Below are 27573 nucleotides of genomic sequence, written 5' to 3' on the forward strand. Positions count from 1 at the left end.
ATAGAAACTTGAAGGAAAACTTATGGAAAACTTAGTGTTGTATTTTTAATCCTTAGTTATAAACGCAAAAAATTTTATGATTTTTCAACTTCAAAATTATTTGCAAATTTTCGCGTTTTCGACAGATTTCGTAAAATTTTGAACTATAAACGCTTATTAACAAAAATTGTGACTCACGATTTTTAATTTTTTTTAGCTACAATAAGAACAACTCATAAGGAACCTTGTATTAAATTTTCAAGTTTTTTTGGTCGTCCAACATTTTTTTACTGACACTTCAAAAAAAAATTCTCAAAAAAATTGAAAATTTCAGTGGTCTATAAATAACTCAAAAAAGTCAACAATTTTTGAAAATTAAACTGTATATAGATAACACTAACATAAACATTTGGTGAAAATTTCAAGTATTTACAGTGATTAGTTTTTGAATTACAACCATATAAAAAAATCGATTTGGTCGAAAACTGATTTTGCGTAAAAATTCCCGTTTTTTGTTTTTCTCGATTTTTTTGAAAACTGTTGGAAAGTGTTTACTTTTGACCTCTATAATGCACCAAGGATCTTCAATTTTACATCGGAAACCACTCCCAAATTTTGAAATTGAAGCATTATTTCGACTAGTTATGCTGTACACAGACACAAAAAAAAACACATCATTGTAAAATCAATACATTCATCACTTCGTTCAGAATCTAAAATGACAGAAAAACGGGAATTTTCACGCAAAACCAGTTTTCGAATAAATCTATTTTTTATATGGTTGTAATTAAAAAATTAATTACTGTAAATACTTGACATTTTCACCAAATGTTTATGTTATTGTTATATATATACAGCTTAATTTTCAAAAATGTTTGACTTTTTTGAGATATTTATAGACCACTGAAATTTTCGATTTTTATGAGAATTTTTTTTGAAGTGTCGATAAAAAATTTTGAAAATTTAATACAGAGTTTCTTATGAGTTGTTCTTATTGTAGCTAAAAAAAAATTACAAATTGTTAGTCACATTTTTTTTTTATAAGCGTTTAGTTCAAATTTTTACAAAATCTGTCGAAAACGCAAAAATTTGCAAGTAATTTTGAAGTTGAAAAATCATTAAATTTTTTGTGTTTATAACTAAGGATTAAAAATACAACACTAAGTTTTCCGTTAGTTTTTCGTAAGTTTTCCTTCAAGTAGCTATAGAGAAAACTCTACTCTAGCATCATTTTAAATTTTAAGTGCGTTTGAATTTTAAATTTTTACGAAATAGCTTACCTAACGATAACGATTTATCCTGAAACGATTTTAAATATTTGTTATTATTAAAAAAGTATAAGTCGTAGATACTTGAAAAATTTACCAGTTATTTAGATTGGCAGTTTCTTTACATGATTTAATTTTCAAAGTATTTTGACTTTTTTTGAGATATTTATAGACAGCTGAAATTTTCAATGTTTCTGAAATGTTTCTTAATTCGCAAATTGTTTTAGGCTAGAAATTCATAGCAAATTTGTCAATCTTTATCACAAAAAAAAATGTCCACCGGAAATTCAAATTAAATTTTTATTAGCATTTGAAGTTCAAATATTGACGAAAATTCGTCAAAACCATGAATATTTGCAAATTTTTTTGTAGTTCAAAATTCATAAAATTGCTTGTATTTATATATAAGGTTAAAAAAATTCAACACTATGTTTTACATAAGTTTTGCTTCAAATAGCTATAGAGAAAATTTAAAGCGTCATTATAGGAAAAATGTTTTGAGCGTTTGAGTTTTAAATTTTTATGAAATCAGGCATATGTATATCTATGATAATATAAGCTATTATGAATTATGATAACTACATGCAATGTTTTTGGAAAAATTGATTAACCATCATGCCTTATGCAAAATGCGTCCTAATTAAAAAATAAAATATTTGTTTCAAAACAGAATATATGACAATATTTAAATATAATATATCCTAGGTTGACAAATCATCTCCGTTCAGAATCGTTTTTCGTATTTCGTATACAATGATACCAATCATTGCATTCAAATTTAACCTATCCTAGTCAGAGGTCCACCCCACCTCCTTATGTACAGCAGAACGATTTCCACTTACTTATTTTTTTTTGGATTGAGTTTATTTTATCAATTATAAGAATCTTCTAGAACAGTGGTTCTTATGATTTTTTGGTTCACATCACGCTATTATAAATCACAAATTTTCGCAACACTCAACACAAATATAATGAAATAAAGTTCCATAATTACCAAAAATCATATATTTCTTGCATCACACTAGTTGAGAACCACTGCTTTAAAGAACCACCGGATGTTTATATTACAATTTCATAGATGTCATTAAACTTAATAATTTTTTAATTCTTTTTGAGTTATTTTTATAACATTTCAAGTCTTTTGCTCGATCAAAATAATTGAAGCACCATACAAGTTTTCTCATAAAATTCTTGTTTATGAAAATTAAAAAAAAAAAAGTTGAGCATAGATTCAAAACAATTTTTATCAACGTCAACAGTTTAAATTTTAAAAAAATTACAAAAATTTGAAAATTATTTTTGGTTAAAAATTAATAAAAATTTTAATCTAAGTTCTAAAAATTTCATACAAAATTTCACCCACGTCAAATTAGTTTTCATGAACGTTTGAACTGTTTGAAGATCAAATTTTTACTAATAATCGTAAATACTTGAATTTTTCACTTAATGTTTATTCTTTTATTTTAAATAAATAATAATAAATTCAAAATATTTTGGTTCGTTTTGAGTTATTTATAGACAATTAAAATTTCTTTATTTTGAAATTTTTTTAGTTTCTATAAATTCAAATAAACTTTTATTAGTAAAATACTTAAATATGTATTATTTCTACAAAATGTGATATAATATTCAGAAAATAATTTATATTAATTTATTTAGATATTGTTAATAATATACAACAAAATTGAAATACGGCGCTTCGGGTATGCAATAATGAGTCATGGGCGCATTTATTTCAAAGTTATAGGTGTTTTAATTTTAATACTAATTTTACTAATAACATTTTAAAACCTTTTTTCAAATACCATATAATATATGATATCCAAATCACAATTAGTTTTTTCATTTTTATATTCATAATTAAATAAGAATTTAGTACGACATTTCTATTATTTAGAGCCTTGTATTAAATTCTTAAGCTTTTTCTCAATGAATAGAATTGTATTGACATTTATAGAAAAAAAATTACAAATTTCAAATGTCTATAAATAACTTAATAATATTTTAAATATTTTGAAAATTTTATCAATTATAAGAAATGCCAATATTAACAATAGAATAATAATGATAATAATAATATTATAATTGTATAATGTATAACATTATAAAAATTGAGTGAAAATTTCATGTATCTACGGTAATTTGTTTTAAAGTTAAGAGTAACTTTAAATCAAATTTAGAGAATAATATCTGAAACCGATTTTGAGTGAACATTTTTGTTTTTCCTTAATTTTTTTTGTTTTTCTTGGCAGTTTTGACAAATACTGGAAATTTTGACCTCTCCAATGCACCAACTAGATTCACTTTCTCGTCGGAAAACCTACTGAAGTCGAAAATCAAAGCATTATTTCGACAACTTATCGTGTACATCTTATAGTAAATACACACACAAATCAAAAAAAAATCAAAACATACATCATTCTAATATCAATACATTTATCGCTCCGCTCAGAATCTTAAATTTATAATATGTTCAATCAATGATTAAAACATGTTGTACGCTATTCAGTTATAAGTGTTATATGTATTATAACATATAATTTTTTTTTATGAGTACTAAAGTTTGTTAATGTTAACTTTTAATTTTGAAGTACCAAGTACATGTAACCAATACAATTTTAAATAATTGGGGATTTATTCATGGAAATAAAAATACTCAGAATATAATAAAATTAAAAAACAACACGACAATATTTATATATTTACAATTTATATATTATTGTACAAATTATGTATAATATGTTTTGTCTACTTAAAGGAACTTTTAATAGTATATAATGCATAACAAATAATAATAATATATACTTAATAATTTAATATCGACCGCGTGCTGCAGCATGTTGCATAATAGGTAGTTGCATAGTATACAATTCTAGATAAAAACTAAAAACATTTTTTTTTAATATATGATTTAACGGTAAGTGCATAAAGTAGCCAAAATTTGGGTACAGACTTATCATAATTTAAACGTAAATGACACGTAATGGTTGGTATCACTTTCAGTGACACTAATATGTATATATAGTTACAGTTTATGGTTGGGCCGAAGGCCAGTTTTTCAAGGTGGTTAGAGGCCCCGCGTATATATAAAATAACTACGATAATTGACGGTGAATAAACGATACGGGACTTGGTGGCAGTATTGTGCTAAACATTTCCCACCCGTTCACGGTTTTTTGAAAAAAAAAGTACAGTTTATGGATCATATTATACAACTAGTATAAAGTTTAATTAATAGGAGTGATTTTTTTTCTTTTAATGACAAGAACTTCATGCATGTGATTTTTCAGGGTCAAAAATATTAATAATAATATCAACAACAATTTTAAAAAAAAATTCTATAATGAGTTCATTAAACCATATTTTCTTAAGGTATTTTTATTGTTTTTAAATCCAATCCCTTTTTATGACTAGTTTCAATAAAAAAAAACTGAGAAAGAATACAAAAAAAAAATTAACGTCTTTATTTATGTCATATATCTTATTAATTTAAGAGCATATTTTTATATTTTTTCTGACGTATATATTTGAGTGCATTTTCGAATTTTTAAGATCATAAACATCCTGACCTTAGTTATAAATAATTTAAAATAAATTACATATTATTAAATATTATTAATACAATAAACCACCGAAATCGTTATTAGATCACGTCGAAAGTTGTATTGGTCATACTGTAGGTAATAGGTATTGACTTAGTGTGTAGAACATAAGTCACATGAGTCTACAAGTCATTTGTCATTATTACAAGTGGGTGACGATCGTCGTCGAATCAATCACACGTTTTGTTATGCAAACTATACGAATGTTAGTCATGTGCATTGTGCGGTCAGTAAACTGTATACGGTACGGTAAATTCAAGTCAAATACAGTATAAATATAATATAATAATATTATACATGTATAATACTATATAACGTATATTGTATATTACTATAATTAATATACTAATTTAGTATTTTATTAAGTACAAGGCGAGTGTCCAGGATCTTAATAATACTGTAGGTCAACGAGCCCACTTGTGTAGTTTATACTGCACTATACGAATGTCGTCTATCCGCTTTGGATTCATTTAATTAATAATAAAATTAAATATTAATTTGCCGTACAAACTTCGAAGTACTTACTTATCATACATAAAAACAGTTAAATAATTTAATTGTTTTTTATAACTATATTAATATTATTTCAAATTTAATGAGATCATTTTTACTTTCAAGTATTATACCTACCATTAATAATTTAATAGGATACTTGAGACTTAGGTATATTATTAATTTAAATTAATTTATGAAAATATAAACCTCTCTTTTTAAGATGTTGTACCTGCATAGTGTATTTAACTATTATATCGGCCATATAAACGAATAATATACCACATTTTATGTTCAGAATAATTAACCTTATTCTATTGAGTAATTATTTTTTATATTAGAGTGAATTGAGAATTATTGATCAATAATTACCAAATTTAAATGTAAGGATTATTATCTAGAGCTTCTTCAGGTCATAAACTCGATTTGATATAATTTTTAAGAAAGTTATGAGTATTTTAAAATTGTAAATTGTAAATTGTAGTGTATATGATGTTTTATTGTCTTGTAGTATTAACGATTATCTTTTTTTATAATAAGACACTATAATAATATGTACAATGAAGAATCTAAAGTCATGTGTTCATGTGTATAATTTTAAACAGTTATTAATGAAGATATTTGTTTAATCAAAATTTATCGTGCACTTTTGTTTTATAATAGGGATCATAATATAATATTGAGAAAAAAACGGATTCACACCCCGTATAAGTATAATGATGGGATTAGGCCGATTAGGGTTAGGCGTATTGTCGAATATTGCGAGAAATGCTGCCGATTATGATATTATTAGTAATGATTAATGAAGTCTCGTTTTTATGGATGGAAACAAACAAATTGAAATATCAATAATAATGTATGTTTCCGTGTTCCACGAAAACAACGCATCACTTCGATACTTTCTACAAGTGATGAGTTGAAAAATATATTATAATATTGAAATCGGTGTCCTGAAAATAATAATGTGTTACGAAATTATTTCAACGAAAAATTTTGTTCGACATAATACTTGGTTATAGAAATGTTTAATACAAGTTGCAACTGCAGCGCGCGGTACACTTTTCAGTTATTTTCGTATACATATTATAGGGATGGTCGACTTTTAATTTTCACAAATTTAAATTCTAATTGAAATCAAACTCGAATTTTTCGATTATATTGAAATCTCGAAATTTAATTAGATTGCAACACGATTATGAAATTGTGGCAACTGATAAACATAAAAGTTAAAACTGATATGGATCATACGGGAAATATGTGAAATAAAAAAAGTATTCTATATTCTATATAATCTATGATGTGTGGCTATTTGTATTTTGAAAATTATTGATTAATTGAATTTATAACAGTATTGACATCGGATTTGCTTTTTCTGGAACTTTTCGAAATGTTTTGAGTTTGAATTATTCGATTTCGAGTATTTATTTCCAAAGAACTTGGAATTTAACGGAAATATCGAGATTTAGGGTGTACGAGAATTCATCCCTTGTCATATGATATTGTATTAGGATGTATGGGATTACGGTGGATACCGCGGCCCGGTTGGATGTTGGTACAACGTAGAAAGGCCCGCGGCGGATGTGGCCCAGTAGGACGGTCCGGCCGGAAATATGGTGGTCGGTGGACTGGAAACAGAAACGTGCTGCTGGCCGTACAGGCCGCCAGAAAATTCGGACGGTGACGGCGCTGCAGACGGCACGGCGACCGATGATGGACCAGCGGCCGCTTGGGGACCGGACTGCGCCACTGGCATCTGCGGCTGGCTCTGGTGGCACGCGGTCATCAGCCCGTGGAAGTCAAACTTGTATGCATAGCGTTTGCCGTGAACTTTGGTCATGATGTTCTTATCGTAGTAGTACCTGTGACATGACATCGATATAATATTATAATGACAACGCCATATAAATAATTATACAATAAAACATATTATTATACAGAATATATTTCTAAATAAAATTACATATCCGAATATTATTTGTAAAAAGAAAGTTTCAAATCGATTCATTGTTTAACCATAATTAATAAAATAAATTAATATACTTATTTAATTTAATGTATATTATAGATTCAGTTGGAATCACTTGTAATGACACTGGTTATTTTTGGGACATACCGAATTTAATGACTTAAAATTAAAAGTGCTAACCAATCTTATATAGGTAATATATATGTTTCGTAATATTATGTGGTAATTTTTATCGGTTTGTTCCGACGTTTATTTTCGGTGAATATAAAGACAAACATTTTATCTACTCATATGCTGATCATATAGGTCATATAATCGACAGTTCTTGACAAGATATAAAATATAATATTTTGTTCTTTGCAGCTGATGGAACATGGAAAACTTTTCAAACTAATCAATTGTAAAAAAAAGGAGACATTTATATAAAAAAAAATCGGATAATAATATTAATAATTTATGTAATTCTAATGGAATGAGTTTTAGCTTAAATAAAGATCAATAAAAATGTACCTATTGTATAATAAAAACCTTGCTGTATTTCATTTTTAATATAAAACTATTATATTTTAACTAACGTATTTAAGAAATTAAAAATCACTCCTTAACCTTTACCCATACCTTATTCGTATATAGAGTATATTATATGAGAAGCGTATTCAATATATGTGCGTAACACTTTAATTTCTAATATGTATAATCAAATCAAAACTGGTAAATGCATTGACTTTTTAAAGAGCACAATGAGGTGTCAATAATGTAGGTATGTCAAGGGAGCGAAAATAATATTACTATTAAGTTTTCATATGATTAGATACAAATACTATATCGATCAATACATTAAGTTAAGTGTTATAAGTAATAGGCACTACCTTTAATCGTAAATTTGTAACATAAATATTTAGTAATAATGGCATATTCGGGAGTATATAAGAAGGCTGTATTTAAAAATACATTCAATAATCTGCAGTGAAAGTATTAAATAACACCAAGACACGTAACCATGTATTAAAATTTTAATTGTATAGTAGTTTCTGCAAAAGTCTAAAATGTTCTCATTGCTTTAACAAATAAACTCAAGATGAAAAATCCTATATGACATATTATGACCACCCTAAAACAAAGCATAATTTTGGTTACGCCCCTGAAAAAAAAATGTATGATTATATATAATTATACCTGAGAGCTCTGCTGAGCTTATCGTAGTTCATGTTGGGCTTCGACTTGCGTTCGCCCCAACGCCTGGCTACCTCATCTGGGTCAATTAGCTTAAATTCGCCTCCAGGACCATCCCAGCAAATGCATCCAACGTTGTTGGAATCGGCAAGCAACTCCAACAGGAACTGCCACAGTTGTATTTGCCCCGAGCCTGCTGCTGCTTGGGCTACAAGTCGACTGCTGGCCGCGTTGACTACCTCGTACGGATCTGTAAACAAACACGACGCCACGTTTGAGACATTATAATACGGGTATTTACAAATCACATGTTGTGTATCATATTACACCATCAAATTATGGATGAATTCATTTTCAACTTTAGACGTAAGTACATCGAAAAGTTTATATTAAATAATTAAATACTTAAATACTTTTATATAAACATTTTAAAAATGTAAAATAATTTGTCACATTTCTTATTGTTTTATCAGCAATTATTGTTTATAGCTATATAGTATATACATTCAAATTATTAAATATTTATTTGAATAATTATTATTTTATTTCCACTCTTGGTGACATGAAAACCATTGGATTTGTGTGGAAGTTACAGTTGGTATGGTTAAAACACGTGATTTTATGTGGTACAAGGATTCTTTACGAAGAACTCGGGTGGTCACTCACCCGAGTGTCTTCGAAACCAAACGATACTTGGCAATAGCACACATCTGTGAATGTGATCAACCACCGGGCCACTCCAGATCCCCCAATTATTTATTTTATATTTCAAAAAAACTATTCTACATTAATGCGTTTTGATGCATGTGGATGTGGGAGAGAAAACAAATATTGTACTGACGCCTGACACCCTCTTATGTCTTAAATATATCGAGGGATTAATAGTAAACATTATAATTATACATAATATACCAGAGTATACAGTGCTGTATTGTAATGCGTATAATATATTATTAAAAACACACAGGGCCACAGGGGTTCTAAATCCTTGGTAATCCTATTTAACAAAAATAAACACGAGTCTTTTTGTTCTATACTATTAGGGGAGAATCTAAATTAAAAACTTCAAAACACAATCGGAATTTTATATACTTTATACATACCTACCACCTATGGTCTATTGGATTATTATAAATGATATAACAATGTGATTTATCACGTTTGAGTAGGCCCCTAATACCCATATTATGTATTAATTTTAAAATCATTAAAGATGATGAATATAATATTATAAAAATTCTAATAAATTCTAATTCTAAAAATTATTTAGCTTAACATAGTTTATGTACCGAATTCAAATTGAATAATTTTAATCATACATTATTAACTACATTTTTTTGATCAATATGTCTTTGTTTAAACATTAGATAACATAGATTTAAAAATAATTATTCCAAAACCATTTAGTATGTATTTAGCCATACAATGACTTGTTTAGATAACCCAAGTTGGCATGAACTCTTCCGTCAGCTAGCGAACATACAGGAGAATATGATCATGAGGTAAGTGATCTATTTTAACATATCCCAGGATAAAAATACAAAAATATATTCTGTTGCTTAAGATATTTTACAGAAGTATATTTAAATACTAAGACCGACGACATTATAAAATAAATTATTTATTGTTTTTCATGTTTTAGAAGAACTTTTGATAATTAAGTAGCACAGCAAGATTAAAGTTAATTTCAATTTTTCTTGCATAGTATACCTACGATTAAGTACTGTGTCTAGCTTCACTCATAATACAACTTAAATCTTAGACTTTCTATTAACTATTGTGGTTAACTGTGACACTAAAACGAAAGCGTGTAAAGTTGAAATTGTATGAGCACTGAGTAGGTGTCCAAGTATTTATTTAGGTTACGTAGGACGTTAGATCGAATAGTTCGTTGGATGACCTTGAAATTAATTTAACTTATGGGGACTCCTTATCCGTAGGTATGCGTTGTATCCGTCTAACAAGTGCGTAACATAGCAAATTTAAGCTCAGAAAATCACGTTTAGCTCCGTTACTTTAAAAATTAAAGTGAATTGGCCTCTAAAAAATTTAAAGGTAAGAACATTATCTGAGTTCGTATGTTAGGATTTTACGATAGTTTTAATTTTTTAGCAAGTTTTATGTATATAATATAGCGTAGATTAAAATATGCTCATAACTCAGTTTTTAACTGAACTATCGTAAAAACTTAACGTACGAACACAGACAATGTCCTTTAAATTTTATAAGAGGTCAATTCACTCTAATTTTTAAACTAATGAAGCTAAACGTGATCTGCTGGGCATAAAATGACGGAGACATCAAAGTTGCGGGTATTCCTCTTAAAACATTCCCTGACAATAATCCACTTAATTGGGCCCAACACCGGCAACACCTGTATTTGTTGTCTCAGCCTTATAAACGCGTAACATAACAAATTTACGCTCAGCAGTTCACGTTTTACTCCGTTAGCTTAAAAATTAGAGTGAATAGACCTATTATGAAACTTAATGGTAAGAACATTATCTGTGTTTTGTTGGAAGTATTTTTACGGTGGATTCAGTTTTTAAGTGAGTTATGAGCATTTTTATTTTACAATTAATTATACGCCCATAACACTTAAAAACTGAAGTATCATAAAAATACTTCCGTCAAAACACAGAAAATGTTCTTACCATCAAGTTTCATAATAAGTCTACTCACTCTAATTTTTAAACTAACGGGGTAAAACGTGAACTGCTGAGCGTAAATATGCTATGTTACGCGTTTGTAAAACTGAGACAACAAATACGGATGTTTCTTAAGAATTTTAACCCGAAAGGATGCCTGCATTTGGTAAATTTAATCTTAAATTTTAAGTACATTTAAGGGTAGTCTATATTGTCTGTATGTCTCATGTGGTTACAAGAAATATCAACTGTATTAGGGTCCAAAAAAGTAGCACTGTCCTTTAAAATTGGATGAACAAGTGACATAACCTAACCAAGTTTAAAATCTTTGGCTTATTTATTTATGAATCTTATATAATAAGTACATATAAATTAGCATATGATATTTATACATAAATAATGCATATGTTATTGTTATCGCAATTTTAGCTGCAGGTACCTAGTTACTATAATATTTTTAAATGTTATTCTGAATTTAAATAGGGTTTTCTTAACATAAGGCATCAATGACCAGCATTATCAATTATCATAGTACATATTTATTGATCGTAGGTTTTACAGCAATTATTGGAAATTACGTATATTTCAAACGTTTTATAACAATTTCTGTTTATTTTTACTATCTATATTTTTCCATAAACATTTTAGTTAATCCAGTCATGATTCATGAATACACATTATGAGAAATAAATCGAAAATATTTATATAAAATAAGATACCATACCTTCCTCATATTAAACAGTTATACAAAAAAAATTTAACAGGTTATCGATTGGTGGGTCTAATATCACTATCATCACTTAATAATTATCATTAAAATAATAAAATCAAAGAATTAGTTATGATGAATCAAAAAATCTATTAAAAACAAAATATTTATAAAGGGTATAAAAACTATTTTATTATTAATAATTTGATCTACATTTATAATAAAAAATATTTAAACAAAACTAATCTATAACGTGGCTAAGATTTTAATTTGTAAACTATTAATTATTAAAATTTTTAGCACAAGAGATTTTTATATTTTGAAATGTGAATGCCTATTGCCTGCTGTTTGACGATAGAATCATTAGGAAAACGAAAGTTCAGCGTAATCTGGGATAGTTGTTGTACATTTAAAATATACACCATATCACATGTTAAATCTTATGGTAAGTTTGTACTTCGGAAATATAATCTTCTCCAGTTAGAATTTTTGAAATAATATACAACAGTTGGGAGCCTCTATATTTTTGTTCATTTCAGATTGTTTAAAGTTTTTTGATTAATGGAAGTTTTTAATTTACCTTTATGATAAATAAAAAGTTAGTAATTAGTTGAAAATTTTGAATAATATTATTATTGATTCATGCAATGGGGAACGCCTTGTTTTTAAAGTATAGCTTTACAGGACTTAGCATTTAGACAGACATTATATAAGGTTAAATAAAATTTTACTATCTTAGACAGTATTGAAATAACTTCAAAGCCCTTGTTTTAAAGTTCATAGTATATTCAGTGGCGCCGAAGTGTTTAAAAAATACTATGACATCGTACATTCAGAGGCCCCTCTGGGGCCTGCCCCCACCCTAATTTTTTCACAACCTAACCACAACCAGGCCCCAGTACCTCTTGGTGGGCCCCCCAGCTATAAAATCTACTATGACATATGTCATGGATAAATTAGGTGATCGGCGCCATTGGTATATTATATAAAATATTTAAGTATCTACAACTATAGTATATGTTTGGTGTAATGAAAAAAACCCATTAAACTAAGATAGTATATTAGTATATCAACTGTCAAAATATATTATTGTAATCACGTATATTTAATTTGATGTTAAGATGTGTAAATTATCAGATAGGTTTATGTATAAAATTATGTGTGTAAATTACGCGCAACTTTCGCAGTTTCGCATTAAAATATCATACATTCATAGGGAATTATGTATATCTCAAAATCTCAGATAGGAGTTAGGTATATAATATTACGTTATAACGCGACTGACTAAAATTATAGAGGTAAGCGTTTATACTCTTTACTTTTTACTTTTTTTTTAGATGTATTATCTTCCTAATCCAATAAGACGCCACCTATCACTCTACCCGTCTAACTGAATAAACGTTTACTTCGGTATTTAGAATATTTTTATACTTGATTTGAAATCAATAACACGACAAAATTTTGAAATAATAATAAACATTTTTATGCCTGCTTATTAAATGCTTACTGTAATAGTCGGTAGTTACATCGAATAAAAGTAAATTATAAATTAATTTAATACAGTCAATTGTGATGGTTTTACGGGAGTAGTGGTATTGCTTCCTGGATAGGCAAATGATACCGACTAATCATTTATATATATAATTAACAAGAAAATCTTGAGCTCTATAACTGTTATTTGATGCAGAACAAAATATTGGGTAATGATATCAGTTCGTGAATATACAAATGTAATATATTATGCAGAAATATATTTGAAGCTAACGTATACCTTATAGGGTGATATGTGGACTATCTGTTGTAATTTAAGTTGGACAAATGAGCTGGTCAAAACATTTAGACCAGTTCAAAAATGATAGGTAATTCCATGACCACGTTATAGTACTGAATGATGTATTTAATATCTATGATGGTTATGTTATATGGCGTAAAATTATATGTTTAATGTAATTATATATAATATCTACTTATATATTTATATATATTATATAAACCGTTGTAGAAAAGTTGAGCCGAATGTCCAAACGGTTTGGCCCGGTTGAGGGCGGTGGCCATCTGCAAGTGTCTCCTGAGATCATTCCGATCACAAGCCGACAGTTGCCACATCTATAGCTATGTACGTGCGGACCGCCGTGTAAGAGCACACGATATTCACGTCGTTGCAGTGAACATCTCCTGTATGTCGGCCGACATACCTGACAGCTATATATAAAATATTATCGTCTAATATATTATTGCACGAGCGAACGACAACGACGACGACGAAGATCACAATAATATTATATATTATACATTATTCTTTAAGTCGAAGATAAATGTACGTGTAATGATTTAATACGAAATATAGTTATTATGCAGAAAGTATATTGTTTTTATTGTGCACGCGACGTGTATTTTTATCGTATAAAATATATCGCTTATAGCAATATGATATATTATTATGTTACACATCATAACATGTCGAACGGTAGGCGGCCAGCGGAACGCGCGTGTACAGTGGTAACGACGTCACGCGACTGTTGTCGTAACAGCAATGCGTACTAGATTCGACGATATATAAGTATATAAAACTGATCCGCATAAACCGTTTTCGGTGATTTTTCTCCGCGCATTTCATGATAATGTATACTATACCCATATAGAACTGTTTCGCCGTGCTAACCCATCCCCGCCCGCCCACCCGCCATCAACCCACCACACAAGCGATGGTCCGCTGGCGGTTCGAGCCACCCGCCGATAGGCCGCGAAAACACCATTTTTCTATACACGCCTCCAGTTTCCCATCGAGTCCACGCCTTCGCGACGATTTTCCTGCGCCCCTCCGACGACGATGACGTGAATATAATATATATTATATATTATTATTATATGTACAACGTGAAAAGTTTATGTCAAGTCGTTGCGCATGTTGTTATCTCATCTATTTTACGCGTACAAACATGATTTGTTATGTGATTTATGCTGTATATTCGATTAAACCACGCCAAGTCCAAGTGAAATTTTTCAACATTTAGTTTTTTACCCTATAGTTGGATGTTACGTATTTTATTATTGTCAATAGTAATATTGGCTTTGAAATGATAGAAACCTCTACGAATCACGAAACTTAATATTAATTTACAATTATAATAATATGTAGGTTATAAGTAATAACACTCCAATAGAACATAAGTAAATACCTTACTATATATATATATATATATATATATATATATATATACTTTACGCCTGCTAATAAATTGCTAATATGCGTAGAATTAAATTTCAAAAGCTTAAAAAGTTAAAACTCATATATTTATGTACAGCTATTTATCTGCCAGGCTTATATTTTCTGAATGTCACTATAAATTATAATGCTGCTGCAGCAAAGACCAAAGTAAAGGTAAAATGATTTATAATATTATGGTCACATACTAGCATCTATATACAATAATTATATTTATTGAATAATATTATAATTATTTATTACCATTGCTCACATTGAGAAAAAAAGACTTTAGATTTAAATAGCCGTTGAACGAATAAATTGAATTTTTTATCTGTGATTTATCAATACCTTCGTGCTGTAAGTTAAAACTTAAAGCTTATAATTATTTACTTGCAGACTTACTGAAATTATGTGGGTACAGCCGTATGGCCCGTATGGGGTAAGCCTGTATAAGTGTGGACACTTCTAATATTTATAACTAGGGCAGAAGACTTGTAGCTCTAAATATGCAAGTACTTATGCACTTAAAAACCCCATAATATGCACTTAAAATTTTTTTTAACACAAATATATACATATGTAATTGAATGCCTCCTCACAAAAGACGCCAGACACAAACTGATGCTCCCCAATAATCTGTGTGAAATACTTGCACTAAACGAAGAAAGAACATCATCACTATATTGGAATTCCTCAAAGAGCCCAACCTTCTGCATAAAATATAATAGCTAATAACATTAGCAAAAATTAGAATAAAACACAATATGTAAACATATTTCAAAACTCATTGTATCAATTTTTCATCTATTTACAATATTTATTATTCTGTAAAAATTAATTAAACCATAATATGTATTTTGAAACGGCGTGCTGAACCTGATTTGGAAAATTTAGGAAACCGGCAAATTTAATAATACATATATATATATATATATATATATATATTACTGTTATTCCTACATGATGATGCCTATAGGTAATATAGATACAACTAAGTGTTACCTATTTACCTATACATTCTATTTAATTTTCCGATATTCCAAATGTATCTACAATAAAAAAAAGTCTTATACCCACAACTATGAACCACGCGAGTTTTCACATATTTTTACCTAACTTTGCAGGTGTATGCCCATTGCCCATGGGACAGTATATACTACTTTTATTCTCCTTGATACCGGTAGGATAGAGTTGTATAAATTGTAATCAAAGTAATTTATGTAAAATTTTGTGAATATTGTAATTATAATAAGTACACATTTTCGATTTAAGTGAGATTTAATTGATTTTGTTTCTAAACAGATACAAAAGAAATCTTTTCAACCAGCAACGAAAGTAAGATGTAAGGTAAGCGTAGATGTGTGAAATGAAAGCTTATATAGGAATGCAATGAATCAACAACTCATATTGTGAAGGTACCCGCCTTTTATATTATTAGGTATACGTTTTAAGCAGTTTTCAATTAAAACGAATGTATAAAGGCGAATGAAATTGTTATTATCTGTACCTATAGGTATCTGAAGGTTAAACTTAAATAAATTATTTTACTGGTGGCAAGAGGGATTGAACAAAAGTGCAGTAATAGATTCGTATTAGTACCTATATCATGACGAAGTGTAGCGTGCGGAACGTAATTTCAAGTTTAATCTGAAAGTTTAGTGTCAAAATCTCTATAACGGGGTCGATGCGAGTTTTTGATTATTTCAACGCGTATACAACAATCAATGGAATCGTATCTACACACTTAAAATATCCTCGAGAAGTGGACGTTGGACCGTTGGGCAGCGAGTTTATATTATAAAGGTTGCGAGAATGGGAAAAGACACAGAAAAAAAGACTATACGGTCAACACCCCAGAGACGCGATAACAGCTTTAACCCCTACGCACCGGATAACATCGGCCCTTTTGTTAAAAATGACCTCTTTTAATCAAAGACCCTTCCGATTTCATTTTACCCATTACATCCACAATAATGTATATAAACAGTCACATCAAAAATCAAATAAGAAACATTTATTTATAGAAACTCGAAAAAATGCAACGAAGATATTGATATATTTCCAGATGCGTACAAAATATTATTTTCAATTATATTCCATTAGCTATTATATAAATATAATACATAATTATTCAATTATCATATTATTGTATATAATATATATATATATATTTGTAAATCGTAACGTTTGAATAAAAAAACCTTCCAATTGTACTTAATTTAAATCTGTTCATTCATAGTTAAAGTCGTTATATTACATTTATAGTTTTTAAATAAACGTTTAAGACATTAATTAGGTACCTACTTGTTATTCATTTTCTTGATAGTTGATATTATACTCAAAGCCTAAAAAACTATTACTTACAAGTTACAACCATACACAAATTAATAAAAGTAATTTGAAATGAAATAAAAAAGTGAAATTTACAATTTAATTAATTTTAAAGATAAATTACTTTTAGAAATTATTAAACAACATAGTGGTGATCGGGGAGGGAAGATCCCTGAGGAATAGGTTTACATAATATATTAATGTATATATATAATATATATTACAGTGAAAACTCTCTATAACGAATCTGAAGGAACCATCGCATGTGATTTCTTTCGTTATTGACAGTTTTCGTAATAGAGAGTAATTAATAGGTTTTAAATCAAACCAACCATTTTAAGTTAACTTAATGTTATCTGAGTAATATAGAGTTTTTCGTTTTAACGAGTTTCGTTATAAAGAGTTTTCAGTGTATGCTGTATATATACAACCAAAAAACTAAATATCATTGTACATTAAGTTAAATTACTAAATTTATGAAACTTAAATATTTTTCATATTTTAATACACTCCAGACAGTAATTGGCTTAGCGGGAGTGTAATTCTAATTTTGATTAGTTTTTTTTTGAGCATAAGTCAATTTAAACGTGCATGAAGATACTAGACTTCATTATCCATATTTAAAAATTAATTAATATACATATACTTGTATGTATGCATTGCATACTAATCATACTATAGTTAACCAAGACCATTACGGCTTATAAACTACCACGATTTTTTATACTAGATTTTTTTACAGTATCGTCTTCTCTGTAATAGGGAAATGTGTAAAAATAATGTAAGGAATAAAACGGCATAGAATTTGCTCTGAAAGAGAAATAGATTTACATAAGTCATACTAAAATACTAAATCATTAATTTATTATTGGTATGTTATGATTAAATTGATCGTATATTTGTATAATATTATATAATTTACATGGTATTTAATAAAATATAAAATATTCTCCAATAGCCGCATGGTACTTTAAAATAGAACACAGAGAGATGAATATTTGTATTAAGAAATTTAGAATCGCTTTAAAATGTTTAGGTCTAGATGGATTAACTAAAATATAATGCAACTATGCAAGTGTTATATTCTGTATATTCTGATAATACGTTATCTTATATGTTATATTCTCGTATATTATTTTCATTCACAATCTTAACTATATTTTAATACAGTGAATTTATTTTTTACATAGATTCATATTATATACCTATACACAATATATAAGCATTTAACAATATATTTTATTACAATAATTGTATAGAGTTATAAATAGGACAGAGGACTTGAAGCATTTGCATATTTGTTTTGTACAAGTCACAAAAATAGCAAAGTACAATACAAATACATTTCATGCTTTCACAAAGCTAGTTTTGAAATTTTATTGTGCATATAAATGCATATTTTGCGTTTTTTGATTTTAAACTCACATTTTACATTTTTATACGCTATTTTTTACTTTTGAGACATATTTCTGTTCTTAAATCGATTTTTTCCACTGTGGCATTTTTATTTTAAACAATACAGTCAATATGATTGGATAAAAATTTATTTATTTTTAATTTTTGTAGTATAATATGGTTTTTGAGTGTTTAATTTAGATTAGGTTTCAATGAACAATGATATAAAATCTTTGTATACGAAAAATGATAAACCAAGAAGTCTGTCAGCGAGTCAGCCATGTTACTAAGTACATAACTATTTATGATATATTATTATTCCTATAAAAGTAATTTATTGCCGAAAACATTGCATTTGTATTTATATATATATATATACCTACACATATATTTTAAAAGTTTCAAGTACCTATGAAAAATACTTTTAATTACAACAAAATAGTTATTAAAATTGTTATTCTTTGTTTAAGTATCAAAATTCGTCCAAATTTGAATTTAAAATAGATATATTAAAAAAAAAACTGTGTTCACATATTTTTTTAAAAATTTTCGGTTTCAGTATTAAATACTTATCAGTAACCTTGTTTTAATTTTAAATTTTCTAAGCTATAAAAATTGAACATTTTATAAATGTAAATCATAAATTACAAATTACAAAATAATTTGCAAATTTTCATGATTTTATTTTTAATAAACGTCAAAATGTGCTCTTTAAATGCTTATAATAAAAAAAGCTTATGTACTATAATAACTTATGGGAAATCTTGTATATATTTTCAAGTTTTTTGACCGAGCTTAAAATTATTTATTGATAATAATTGAAAAATAGTTTTAATTTTAAAAATAGAAAATTTCTAATGCCTAAAAATAGCTTTTAAAAGTCAAAATGTATTCAGTTTATTGTTTAATAGATGAAAACTGGGTATAAAAACACTTGGTGAATTGTCAAGTAACGATTGTAGTTAAGTTATTCGTTTTTGAGCTACACTAAATAAACAAAATCAATTTTGTCGATAATTGAATTCACCGTTTCGCGTGCTAATGATCTTTTAAAAAAAAAGTTGTTTTTGTTTTCCACTACGTCTTAATATGCTTTTAAAAATAACTTGGAATTTCAACGCTCTTTTCAAAGTAGCAACTAAGTTCACTTTCTTAGCAGAAAAAATGCTGAAGTATAAAATCGAAACATTTGTACTGCGCCGTAAGGTGAAATATGTAAAGGCGGTATATATTATATACCATATAATTTGCATATATCAATACATTCATCGCTCATCCGCTCAGAATCTAAAATAATAGATAATGTCGAGTGTTCTGTGAAAAAGTAATCACTTAAATAAAATATTAATATATTATATGTTGTATTTTTTTGCGTTTTCAAAATAAGACCTATATTATAATATGTTATAATACGATATGTCGATATATACGTATATAATATACATATACAAAAAACATACAGGTACGTAGTGGGTATCTTATGTTGCAATATTATAAGGTACCCACCCGGTGGTTTGTTGCTCTTCGCAAATTCTCAACGCCGTAAGAGATTTATATCGCCGCCGTTTCGCCTTTTTTCAGAATTATTATTACACGCTCTTGTGCTGCATCGTACTGCACCTCTACTCTTCAGTCTCCACATTATTATACAGGCATAATAGCCGATTCATAATACACACTACACGCGTCATAATATTTTGGGTGTATAAAGGTAAACTATACGTATGAGTGTGTCACGTATGGTGTGCGTGTGTGTGTGTGTGTGTGTGTGTGTGTGTGTGTGTGTGTGTGTGTGTGTGTGTGTGTGTGTGTGTGTGTGTGTGTGTGCGTGTTTGTGTGTATAGACTGCGCGTTTATTATAATTTGATTTATATATTCAATGTCTTTATTGCGCGTCGCGTAGAGGGTGAAATAATAATAACAATAATGACAGCCGACTATTGCACAGGGAGGGGGTCTCCTCTATATATAAGCTGACGTTATTAAACCGCGTTTTCTCCGTCTTTCGGAGGACGGCGGTGGCGACAATGCGTTTTCGTCTCGAGAGCTTTACATATAATACGAATGACGTCGTCGCCGCCGCTTGTTATTAAAACGGCTGTATATGATACGCTTTTTCATTCTTTTTAACGACTCCGCCGTGCCGTTATGATGATAATATATACGCGTTTGCCCGTAAATCTTTTAAAATATATTATATAGGAGATTATGGACCAACGCGATAATGATATTATGGGGTCGTCGTATAAAAAAAAAAGTATTTTAATTTTAGATTATTACAGTGTATACATTTCAACGTATAACTTACATTATAGTGTGCTCTTAGTTTCGTAATAATATTTGTATTTAAGTATGTATAATTGACTGTACTATACTACTATAAGTTATTAAGTGATAACTATAGTATATTACAATATAATCGAAGAAAAATTGCGTATAAGTGAATACCAACAATATTATGCTCTTTTCACGAATATACCAAATCACGCCCGATATATCGCAAAAAGTATTAATAGAACCGAGCATAAGGCATATAGCTCCATAAGTCATGTAATAATGTACCAATAAACACCAATGATTAGTGAAGAGCCGAATACGGAATAGATATACATCTGAATTCTACATCATTAGCGTTATATATTTTATCACAGTATTTATATAACAACTAATATAAGTAGTGTTATAAAAATAATATTAAATTAATATTATATACCTATACCTATATATAAATCAAATATTAAAAAAATATTCAAATTTTCTTTAAATCGTATTTATATTAATATTACTTTTTGTATTTAGAAAACTTTCAAAACCTCGTGCCTATTCCATTTAGCATTTATATAGCTACATCACAAATCCTTTAGTATACGTTTTATACTTTCCTTGCTGTAGCTATTTATTTTATTTTATTTCCCGCTCTTACTAGTGACATATTTTCATTGCCCTCAGCAAATCCCATATAGTATTTGAAACTTTTGTATTGAGTAGTAAAAATTAAACAGGAAAGAACCCATTCTATACCTACTTATAGGTACTTCAATTGTTAAAACATAATAAAATATTGGTTAACGAATCAGGAATCTACTATAAAAACACTTAACGGCCTTATATTTTAAACTTCCAAAAGTTTTAAGAGTAGGTGATTGTTTTATTTTTATTACATTTAAGCTAACACAGTAGTTAAGATCACTTAACCTCAAATAAAAGTAAAAATTATAGGAAGGCACTATAAACGTACAAGAAAACAATTATTTATTTTAGTCATCAAGTCCGATCAAGACTTTTACCTATGGTATAATATTCTACACTATAATACCATAGTATACTACCTATGACGTCTCAATCTTACATGTTACAATACTGTCTACCTATAACTGGCTATAATATATAGGTAGGTATGACGAGTTTACCTATACGTTTTGAAGTTATCGTTTAGCTTCATTAATTTTAATATTATGATGAACTAACATAGTGACATATTATTACAACCTTTAATAAAGGTAACACAAAATTTTCTGTAATTCAATTGAAGCCGGTGATTTTCTTAAATATTTTGAAAAGTGTGATAACTTATAAGAATTTTTAAATTATATTAGCTAACTATTATTATTGTTAACGTTATATTTTATTTTAATAATAATTTCGTTATTTTATAAATATTAAATAAAATGTCTATAATAATATAGTGTTATTCGCTTTTTTCCCTTTAATACTCAATTTATTCAACTTTTGATTTTTAGAATTTTTAAATATGCTGGTTTTATCATCAACAAATTGTTTTGATTTTTTGTCTACAGTTCTTTAAGATACAATATTCTGTTTTTCAAATGAGAAGCCTACTTTTCTACAATATAAAGTTTAGAAAATTTTGATATAGTAAAGTAATTTTAAGTTCGAATAAATAATTTCTAAGTTATTAAAATGTATGCAATGTACTTATGTACCTATAACAAAGATCATGTCAGTAGATTAGATTAAATATTGAATGTATAGTTTATCATTTTTATTTATAATAATATTGATTGATTAAATAGATTTAGTTATTAAAATTATCAAATCACCATGGACCTTTTATCCTTTTACACAAAGTGAAAAATTTAGAAATTACTCGTTACAATTTTGATTGTGGTACGTAAAAATTTTCAAAAAATGTGTTCACTAAATAATTTACAATATAAAAGGGTGAAATCTCAATTGAAAAATAGAAGTTCGTATTTCCACAGATTAATCCTGAAGTAATATACCAACAAAAAAATTAAAGAGTTTAAAAATATTATAGTAGTCACGGAAATTGTATTTAAAAATGTTAAAAACAGATTTATAATAACTGTATTATAAAAGAAAAATGGGATGACCATGCTTGGTGAATCGTCAATACTTATAAAATAAATAAAAGGTATCAACGTTGCTTCCAAACATTTTCTTGCAGAAAAAAACATTCACCAAATTACATATAGAAGATTGTATTGTAATACAATTTCGTCATTAGAGTTTAATATATTCAATATACACTATATCCAAGACTAAAGGAATGGAAAGTAAACGGTTCCTAGTGTTCTTTTATTTCGGGGTGACTGTTGCATAAATCATGTCTTGGAGATCCTTCCAATAATAAAATTGCGAGGAGGTATAGGGATAAAAAAATCTAGCAATCTAAAAGTCAAATGTCGAGAAGCAATAATGGCCGAGGTTAAGCGACAGCATGCCTTAAAGGGGATTACCTGTGTCCCTCCGTGATATATTACACTCTGGACCCTGTGGGATTTTTATCCCTATTTTCTACTAAGCTTGTCAACAATGATGACGTTTTCTAAAGAAACTGGAAAAAGAAAATATAACAATAAAATACTATAACTATTAGTAAAGATAGTCAAAAAATAAAACTTAAAACGGTTGTGAAAGTCGAATTTACTATTATATCATGATAATTATTTATTATACTTTTGATAATCTTGATTAGGCTTAGTTCTAAAATATCAATCTAGGCATTAATTTTGGTAGTTAATAGTGTTATATAGTTACTGCTTATATTCCGGACCAATCGTTATGTAGTTTTTTGTCCAGATTACATAAAAATAAGCCAAAACAAGTGAAATCCAGATTAAGATGTGTGTTTTTAGCGATAAAACTCGTATATGTTTTTATCCTAATTATTATGTCCACGATCCACATATTGAAAACTAGAATATTTTTATTTGTACTTACAGTGTACCTACGATAAATTACGTGTTCAATCAATTGGAATGGTTAGATAGTCATTTTTAATTTTAAACAAATTCGTTTATCCAAAATATTGTTGTTTTTTTTATTAAATAAATTGAAAAATTAATTACCTACCTACTTAAATTGAATATTTAATTCAATTCAAAATATTGTACTCTTATTTTGTATTTTTTGATATTAATACGAAAATAGTTATCATCATTTATTTCATATGTGGAAACCAAACTATTTATTGTTTTATTTATTACCGATAAAGTTTTCGTGATTTTGACGAGTTTTATAAAAATTCTTACTTTATGTGCATATGCAAAAAAAAAATTGTGATATTTTTTTTAATTTCCACTAACGACTACTTATAAGAAACCTTGTGTAAGATTTTCGTTTTTTGACATAGCGAAAAATGTTTTATCAACATTATTTTTTTAGAAAAAAATTAATAAAAGTCAAAATTTTCTTACGCTTAAATAGCTTATAAATAGCTCAAAATATTTTTTAAATTGTATGGTGTATAAAAAACTCTAATATAAATATTTTATAAAAATGCCAAGTATCTACAGAAATGTATTAAAAAGTTACATCATAATTTAAAATTCAATTTATCGAAAACTAGCTTTGCATAAAACTCTCAGTTTTTCTTTAATTTTGTTTTTCTCGGCAGTTTTGGTAACTATTTTGAATATTTTACTGACAATCCCCTAAAAGTTCTAGCTAGATTCACTTTCCTACCAAAAAGATACTGAAGTAGACAATCGAAGCATTTTTACTACGCCAAAAGTGTATGATAGACACAAAAAACACATCATTGTAAAATCAGTACATTAAAATTTTAAATGTGTCACTTCTTACTTATGAGTAAAAATAACATTATAATTAAAGTTATAGCCTCTTACCGTCTTCTGGTGTTGTGAGGCTGGGACTAGGTGGCGTTCCAGTGACAGGCTGTCGAAGTAATGACAAATGCAGTAATAATAATCGGCCGGACCGCCTGTTCCGTGATCGACGGTCAAACTCTGCCCTATCTAATAAACAAAGATCGTAACCTGTGTTAGGAAAGTCGTCTGAGTGTGGAGCTGGCAACAATTCTAAATGTTTTCCACACCATTTCAACCATGCCGCTATATGCTCGTTAGTCCAGTCCAAAGGATCTAAACAAAAGTCAGACCTTTAAAGAATACTTTAAAAAAATATTTGGAATACTTTTCAAATACTTTTGGTTTTTAAAGTAGGTTTATAATCATTTATATTTTATTTATTAAATAAACATTTATTACATTTTAGAAACATGTTTTAAAAATTCAGTAATATATGGTTAGAATTACTCATATTAAAACTCAAAATAGATAATTAATTTTAATTATGTAATTAATCCACTGTAAAAACTTAAAAATCATACTTTCAACAGACAGACACATTTTTTTTTTTTTTTTTAATTATACCGCGGCCACTGGGAAGGGGGTAGTACTGTAGGTTCTTATGGAACTGTAGGTTGGTTTTACACGTGGGTGAGAGTTTTGGCAGAATTTCTATTGGGGCACCCGTAGGTTTCTGCCATGCCCCGGTTTGGGGGATGGCGGCATTTGTTCTCCGGACACCGTGACTTGCCTGGAGAAAAATGCCGCCCGATGGTCGAGGATCGGACCCGGTCCGGCTGAGCCACAGCCGACGCGGTAGACCACTCGGCCACCTCGTCCCCCCACAGACACATTGTAGGTACATATTAACGAACTACTCAACTACCAACTACACATTACACAAGTCATTAAATTAATAAATTTAATAAAACGTTGCAAGCTTGCAGCTATACATATAATTGAACAACCTATATTATTCTGGTGATTCTGCATAACCGTTAAAAGTAAGCATTGTATCTGATAATAATCACAGATCAACAGTTAGGTACCAATAAGGTAATAATAATACAAAAGGAAATATTGTTATTGAATATCTATTTTTAGAAATCTTTGGGCTTAAGCTAAAACAGGAATACAGAATATTAAATAAAACTATTATTATTGTAGTTGATACTTGGCAATAATATTTTTCCAACCAAATATTTCAAATGAAAATAAATTATTCGAAAAAAAATCAAAGTATGCAATACAAATAAGTATATAATACAAAAAATAGTATTTAAAATACCATTCAAAATACTTTATGCTAAAAATATTTAAAAATTATTTAATACTTAAAAAAGTATTTGAATACTTTTACTCAGATACTTTACAAGACTGAGTATAGACCTGTCGTATTACATGTAAGAAATAAAAAATACTTCTTTATTTAAAAGTTAAAATAGGCTAAGTACCGGATTTTTATAGAATTTCACTAAAATCAATATTTATACTAGTTATTGAATGTGCGGAGTATGTTTGTAAAAATAATGTACCTATTTACAATTCAGAATTCACATAAAGCCATAAAGCCATAAAGGTGAAACTAAGATTAATTTCAACGGATTGAATTAGCTAATTCAAAAATGTTAGGTTTTTTCAATAATTGTACCTACTCAAAATTTGTTAAAGTCTCGAGGATTTTTAATTAATGCTGTACTTATAGTTATAACTGTATTAAATTATAAATTCTTTTTATACACATTTGTATTTAGGCAAAATTAGATTTTCAAATGAAGAATAATGATGATTTGAATTATTTTGATGAATTTCAAAAATTGTGCGTTATTTATTATACTGTTTATACGCAATGGCATTATAATTATGACATTTAGATTGATTTTATTCTAATGCCTGTTTGGCAATACCCCAGATCTATTCACACCATTCTACGGTAAGTCGATATTGACTAAAATGGTAAACTGGTAAAATCTGGTGGAGATGTACAACAGAATTTCACAGACAATGTAACGTTTTAAACTCACCGTTTGGCAAGACGACATCTGCAGTTGTGGCGTTTTGATCTTCGGGCGCTGTAGCTTCGTGGTTGATGTCGGACATCACGTTCAGAAAAAAAGCAGAAGTAACCGATTTCGTTAGCTACACGCATGTCTGCAGCGGACCTCCATCAAAGTCAATACGGCGGGAACAGAAGAAAGCTGTAGAAATCGTAAAACGCCATCCACGAGCGTCGGTCCATCGCGTTCACTAGTTAGTTTTGTTCCTATATCATTACTGTCAACAGGAGAAAAATATTTCGCGAGAAGACTTCAAACTACGCTGGATATGTCTTATTGCTTATATGTATATATTTCATAGGAATGACATGGATTTTCATCAGGGTTTGCGGATTCGTGCGTCGACGGATATCACGTATTTCGTGCGGGTGCGATTGCCGAAGTAGCACGCTATAATATAACTATCGACGCGAATGCAACGATGGCTTGAAGAAAACTGAATCATGGGCTTTTTACATTATTGCAGTGGTACAGTACTTGCAGGTATACTATAATAGCGTCTTCGTAGATCCGAAACGTTGTAGGTATATGAATGACGCATCTCGATTCCGAGACACCGAACACTGACTAACCCTATAGATGACCGTGGTACATATAGACGCGGGGCCGACCATGTGGTCGAGCGCACATATATATAAATATTATGACATTATTTAGATATACCTATAACT

The 27573-nt window shown here is 28.5% G+C and overlaps 1 protein-coding gene across 1 annotated transcript; it reads right to left on the reverse strand.

Annotated features, from left to right (window-relative positions):
- Positions 1-3940: 3940 nt before the first annotated feature.
- Positions 3941-27191, reverse strand: LOC107167399 (DNA-binding protein D-ETS-6-like). Its single transcript, XM_089223992.1, has 4 exons — positions 26870-27191; positions 24885-25139; positions 8484-8730; positions 3941-7200 (listed from the first exon to the last, which is right to left on the reverse strand). The coding sequence occupies exons 1-4, from the start codon at positions 26943-26945 to the stop codon at positions 6861-6863; spliced, it is 918 nt and encodes a 305-aa protein (XP_089080118.1). The 5' UTR covers positions 26946-27191; the 3' UTR covers positions 3941-6860.
- Between the last annotated feature and the right edge of the window lie 382 nt (positions 27192-27573).

This window comes from Diuraphis noxia, unplaced genomic scaffold (assembly GCF_037042655.1).
Source record: "Diuraphis noxia isolate RWA-SAM2 unplaced genomic scaffold, SU_Dnox_SAM2 contig0003, whole genome shotgun sequence".
Lineage (NCBI taxonomy): Eukaryota > Metazoa > Arthropoda > Insecta > Hemiptera > Aphididae > Diuraphis > Diuraphis noxia.

Bases quoted from the DNA above. Each gene is read 5' to 3' on its own strand.
- LOC107167399 (XM_089223992.1), bottom strand. From the start codon at position 26,945: ATGTCCGACATCAACCACGAAGCTACAGCGCCCGAAGATCAAAACGCC. The intron at 25,140-26,869 runs GTGAGTTTAAAA...ACTTTTGTTTAG, and splicing joins AGATGTCGTCTTGCCAAACG to ATCCTTTGGACTGGACTAAC. The intron at 7,201-8,483 runs GTATAATTATAT...GTCATGTCACAG, and splicing joins AAGCTCAGCAGAGCTCTCAG to GTACTACTACGATAAGAACA.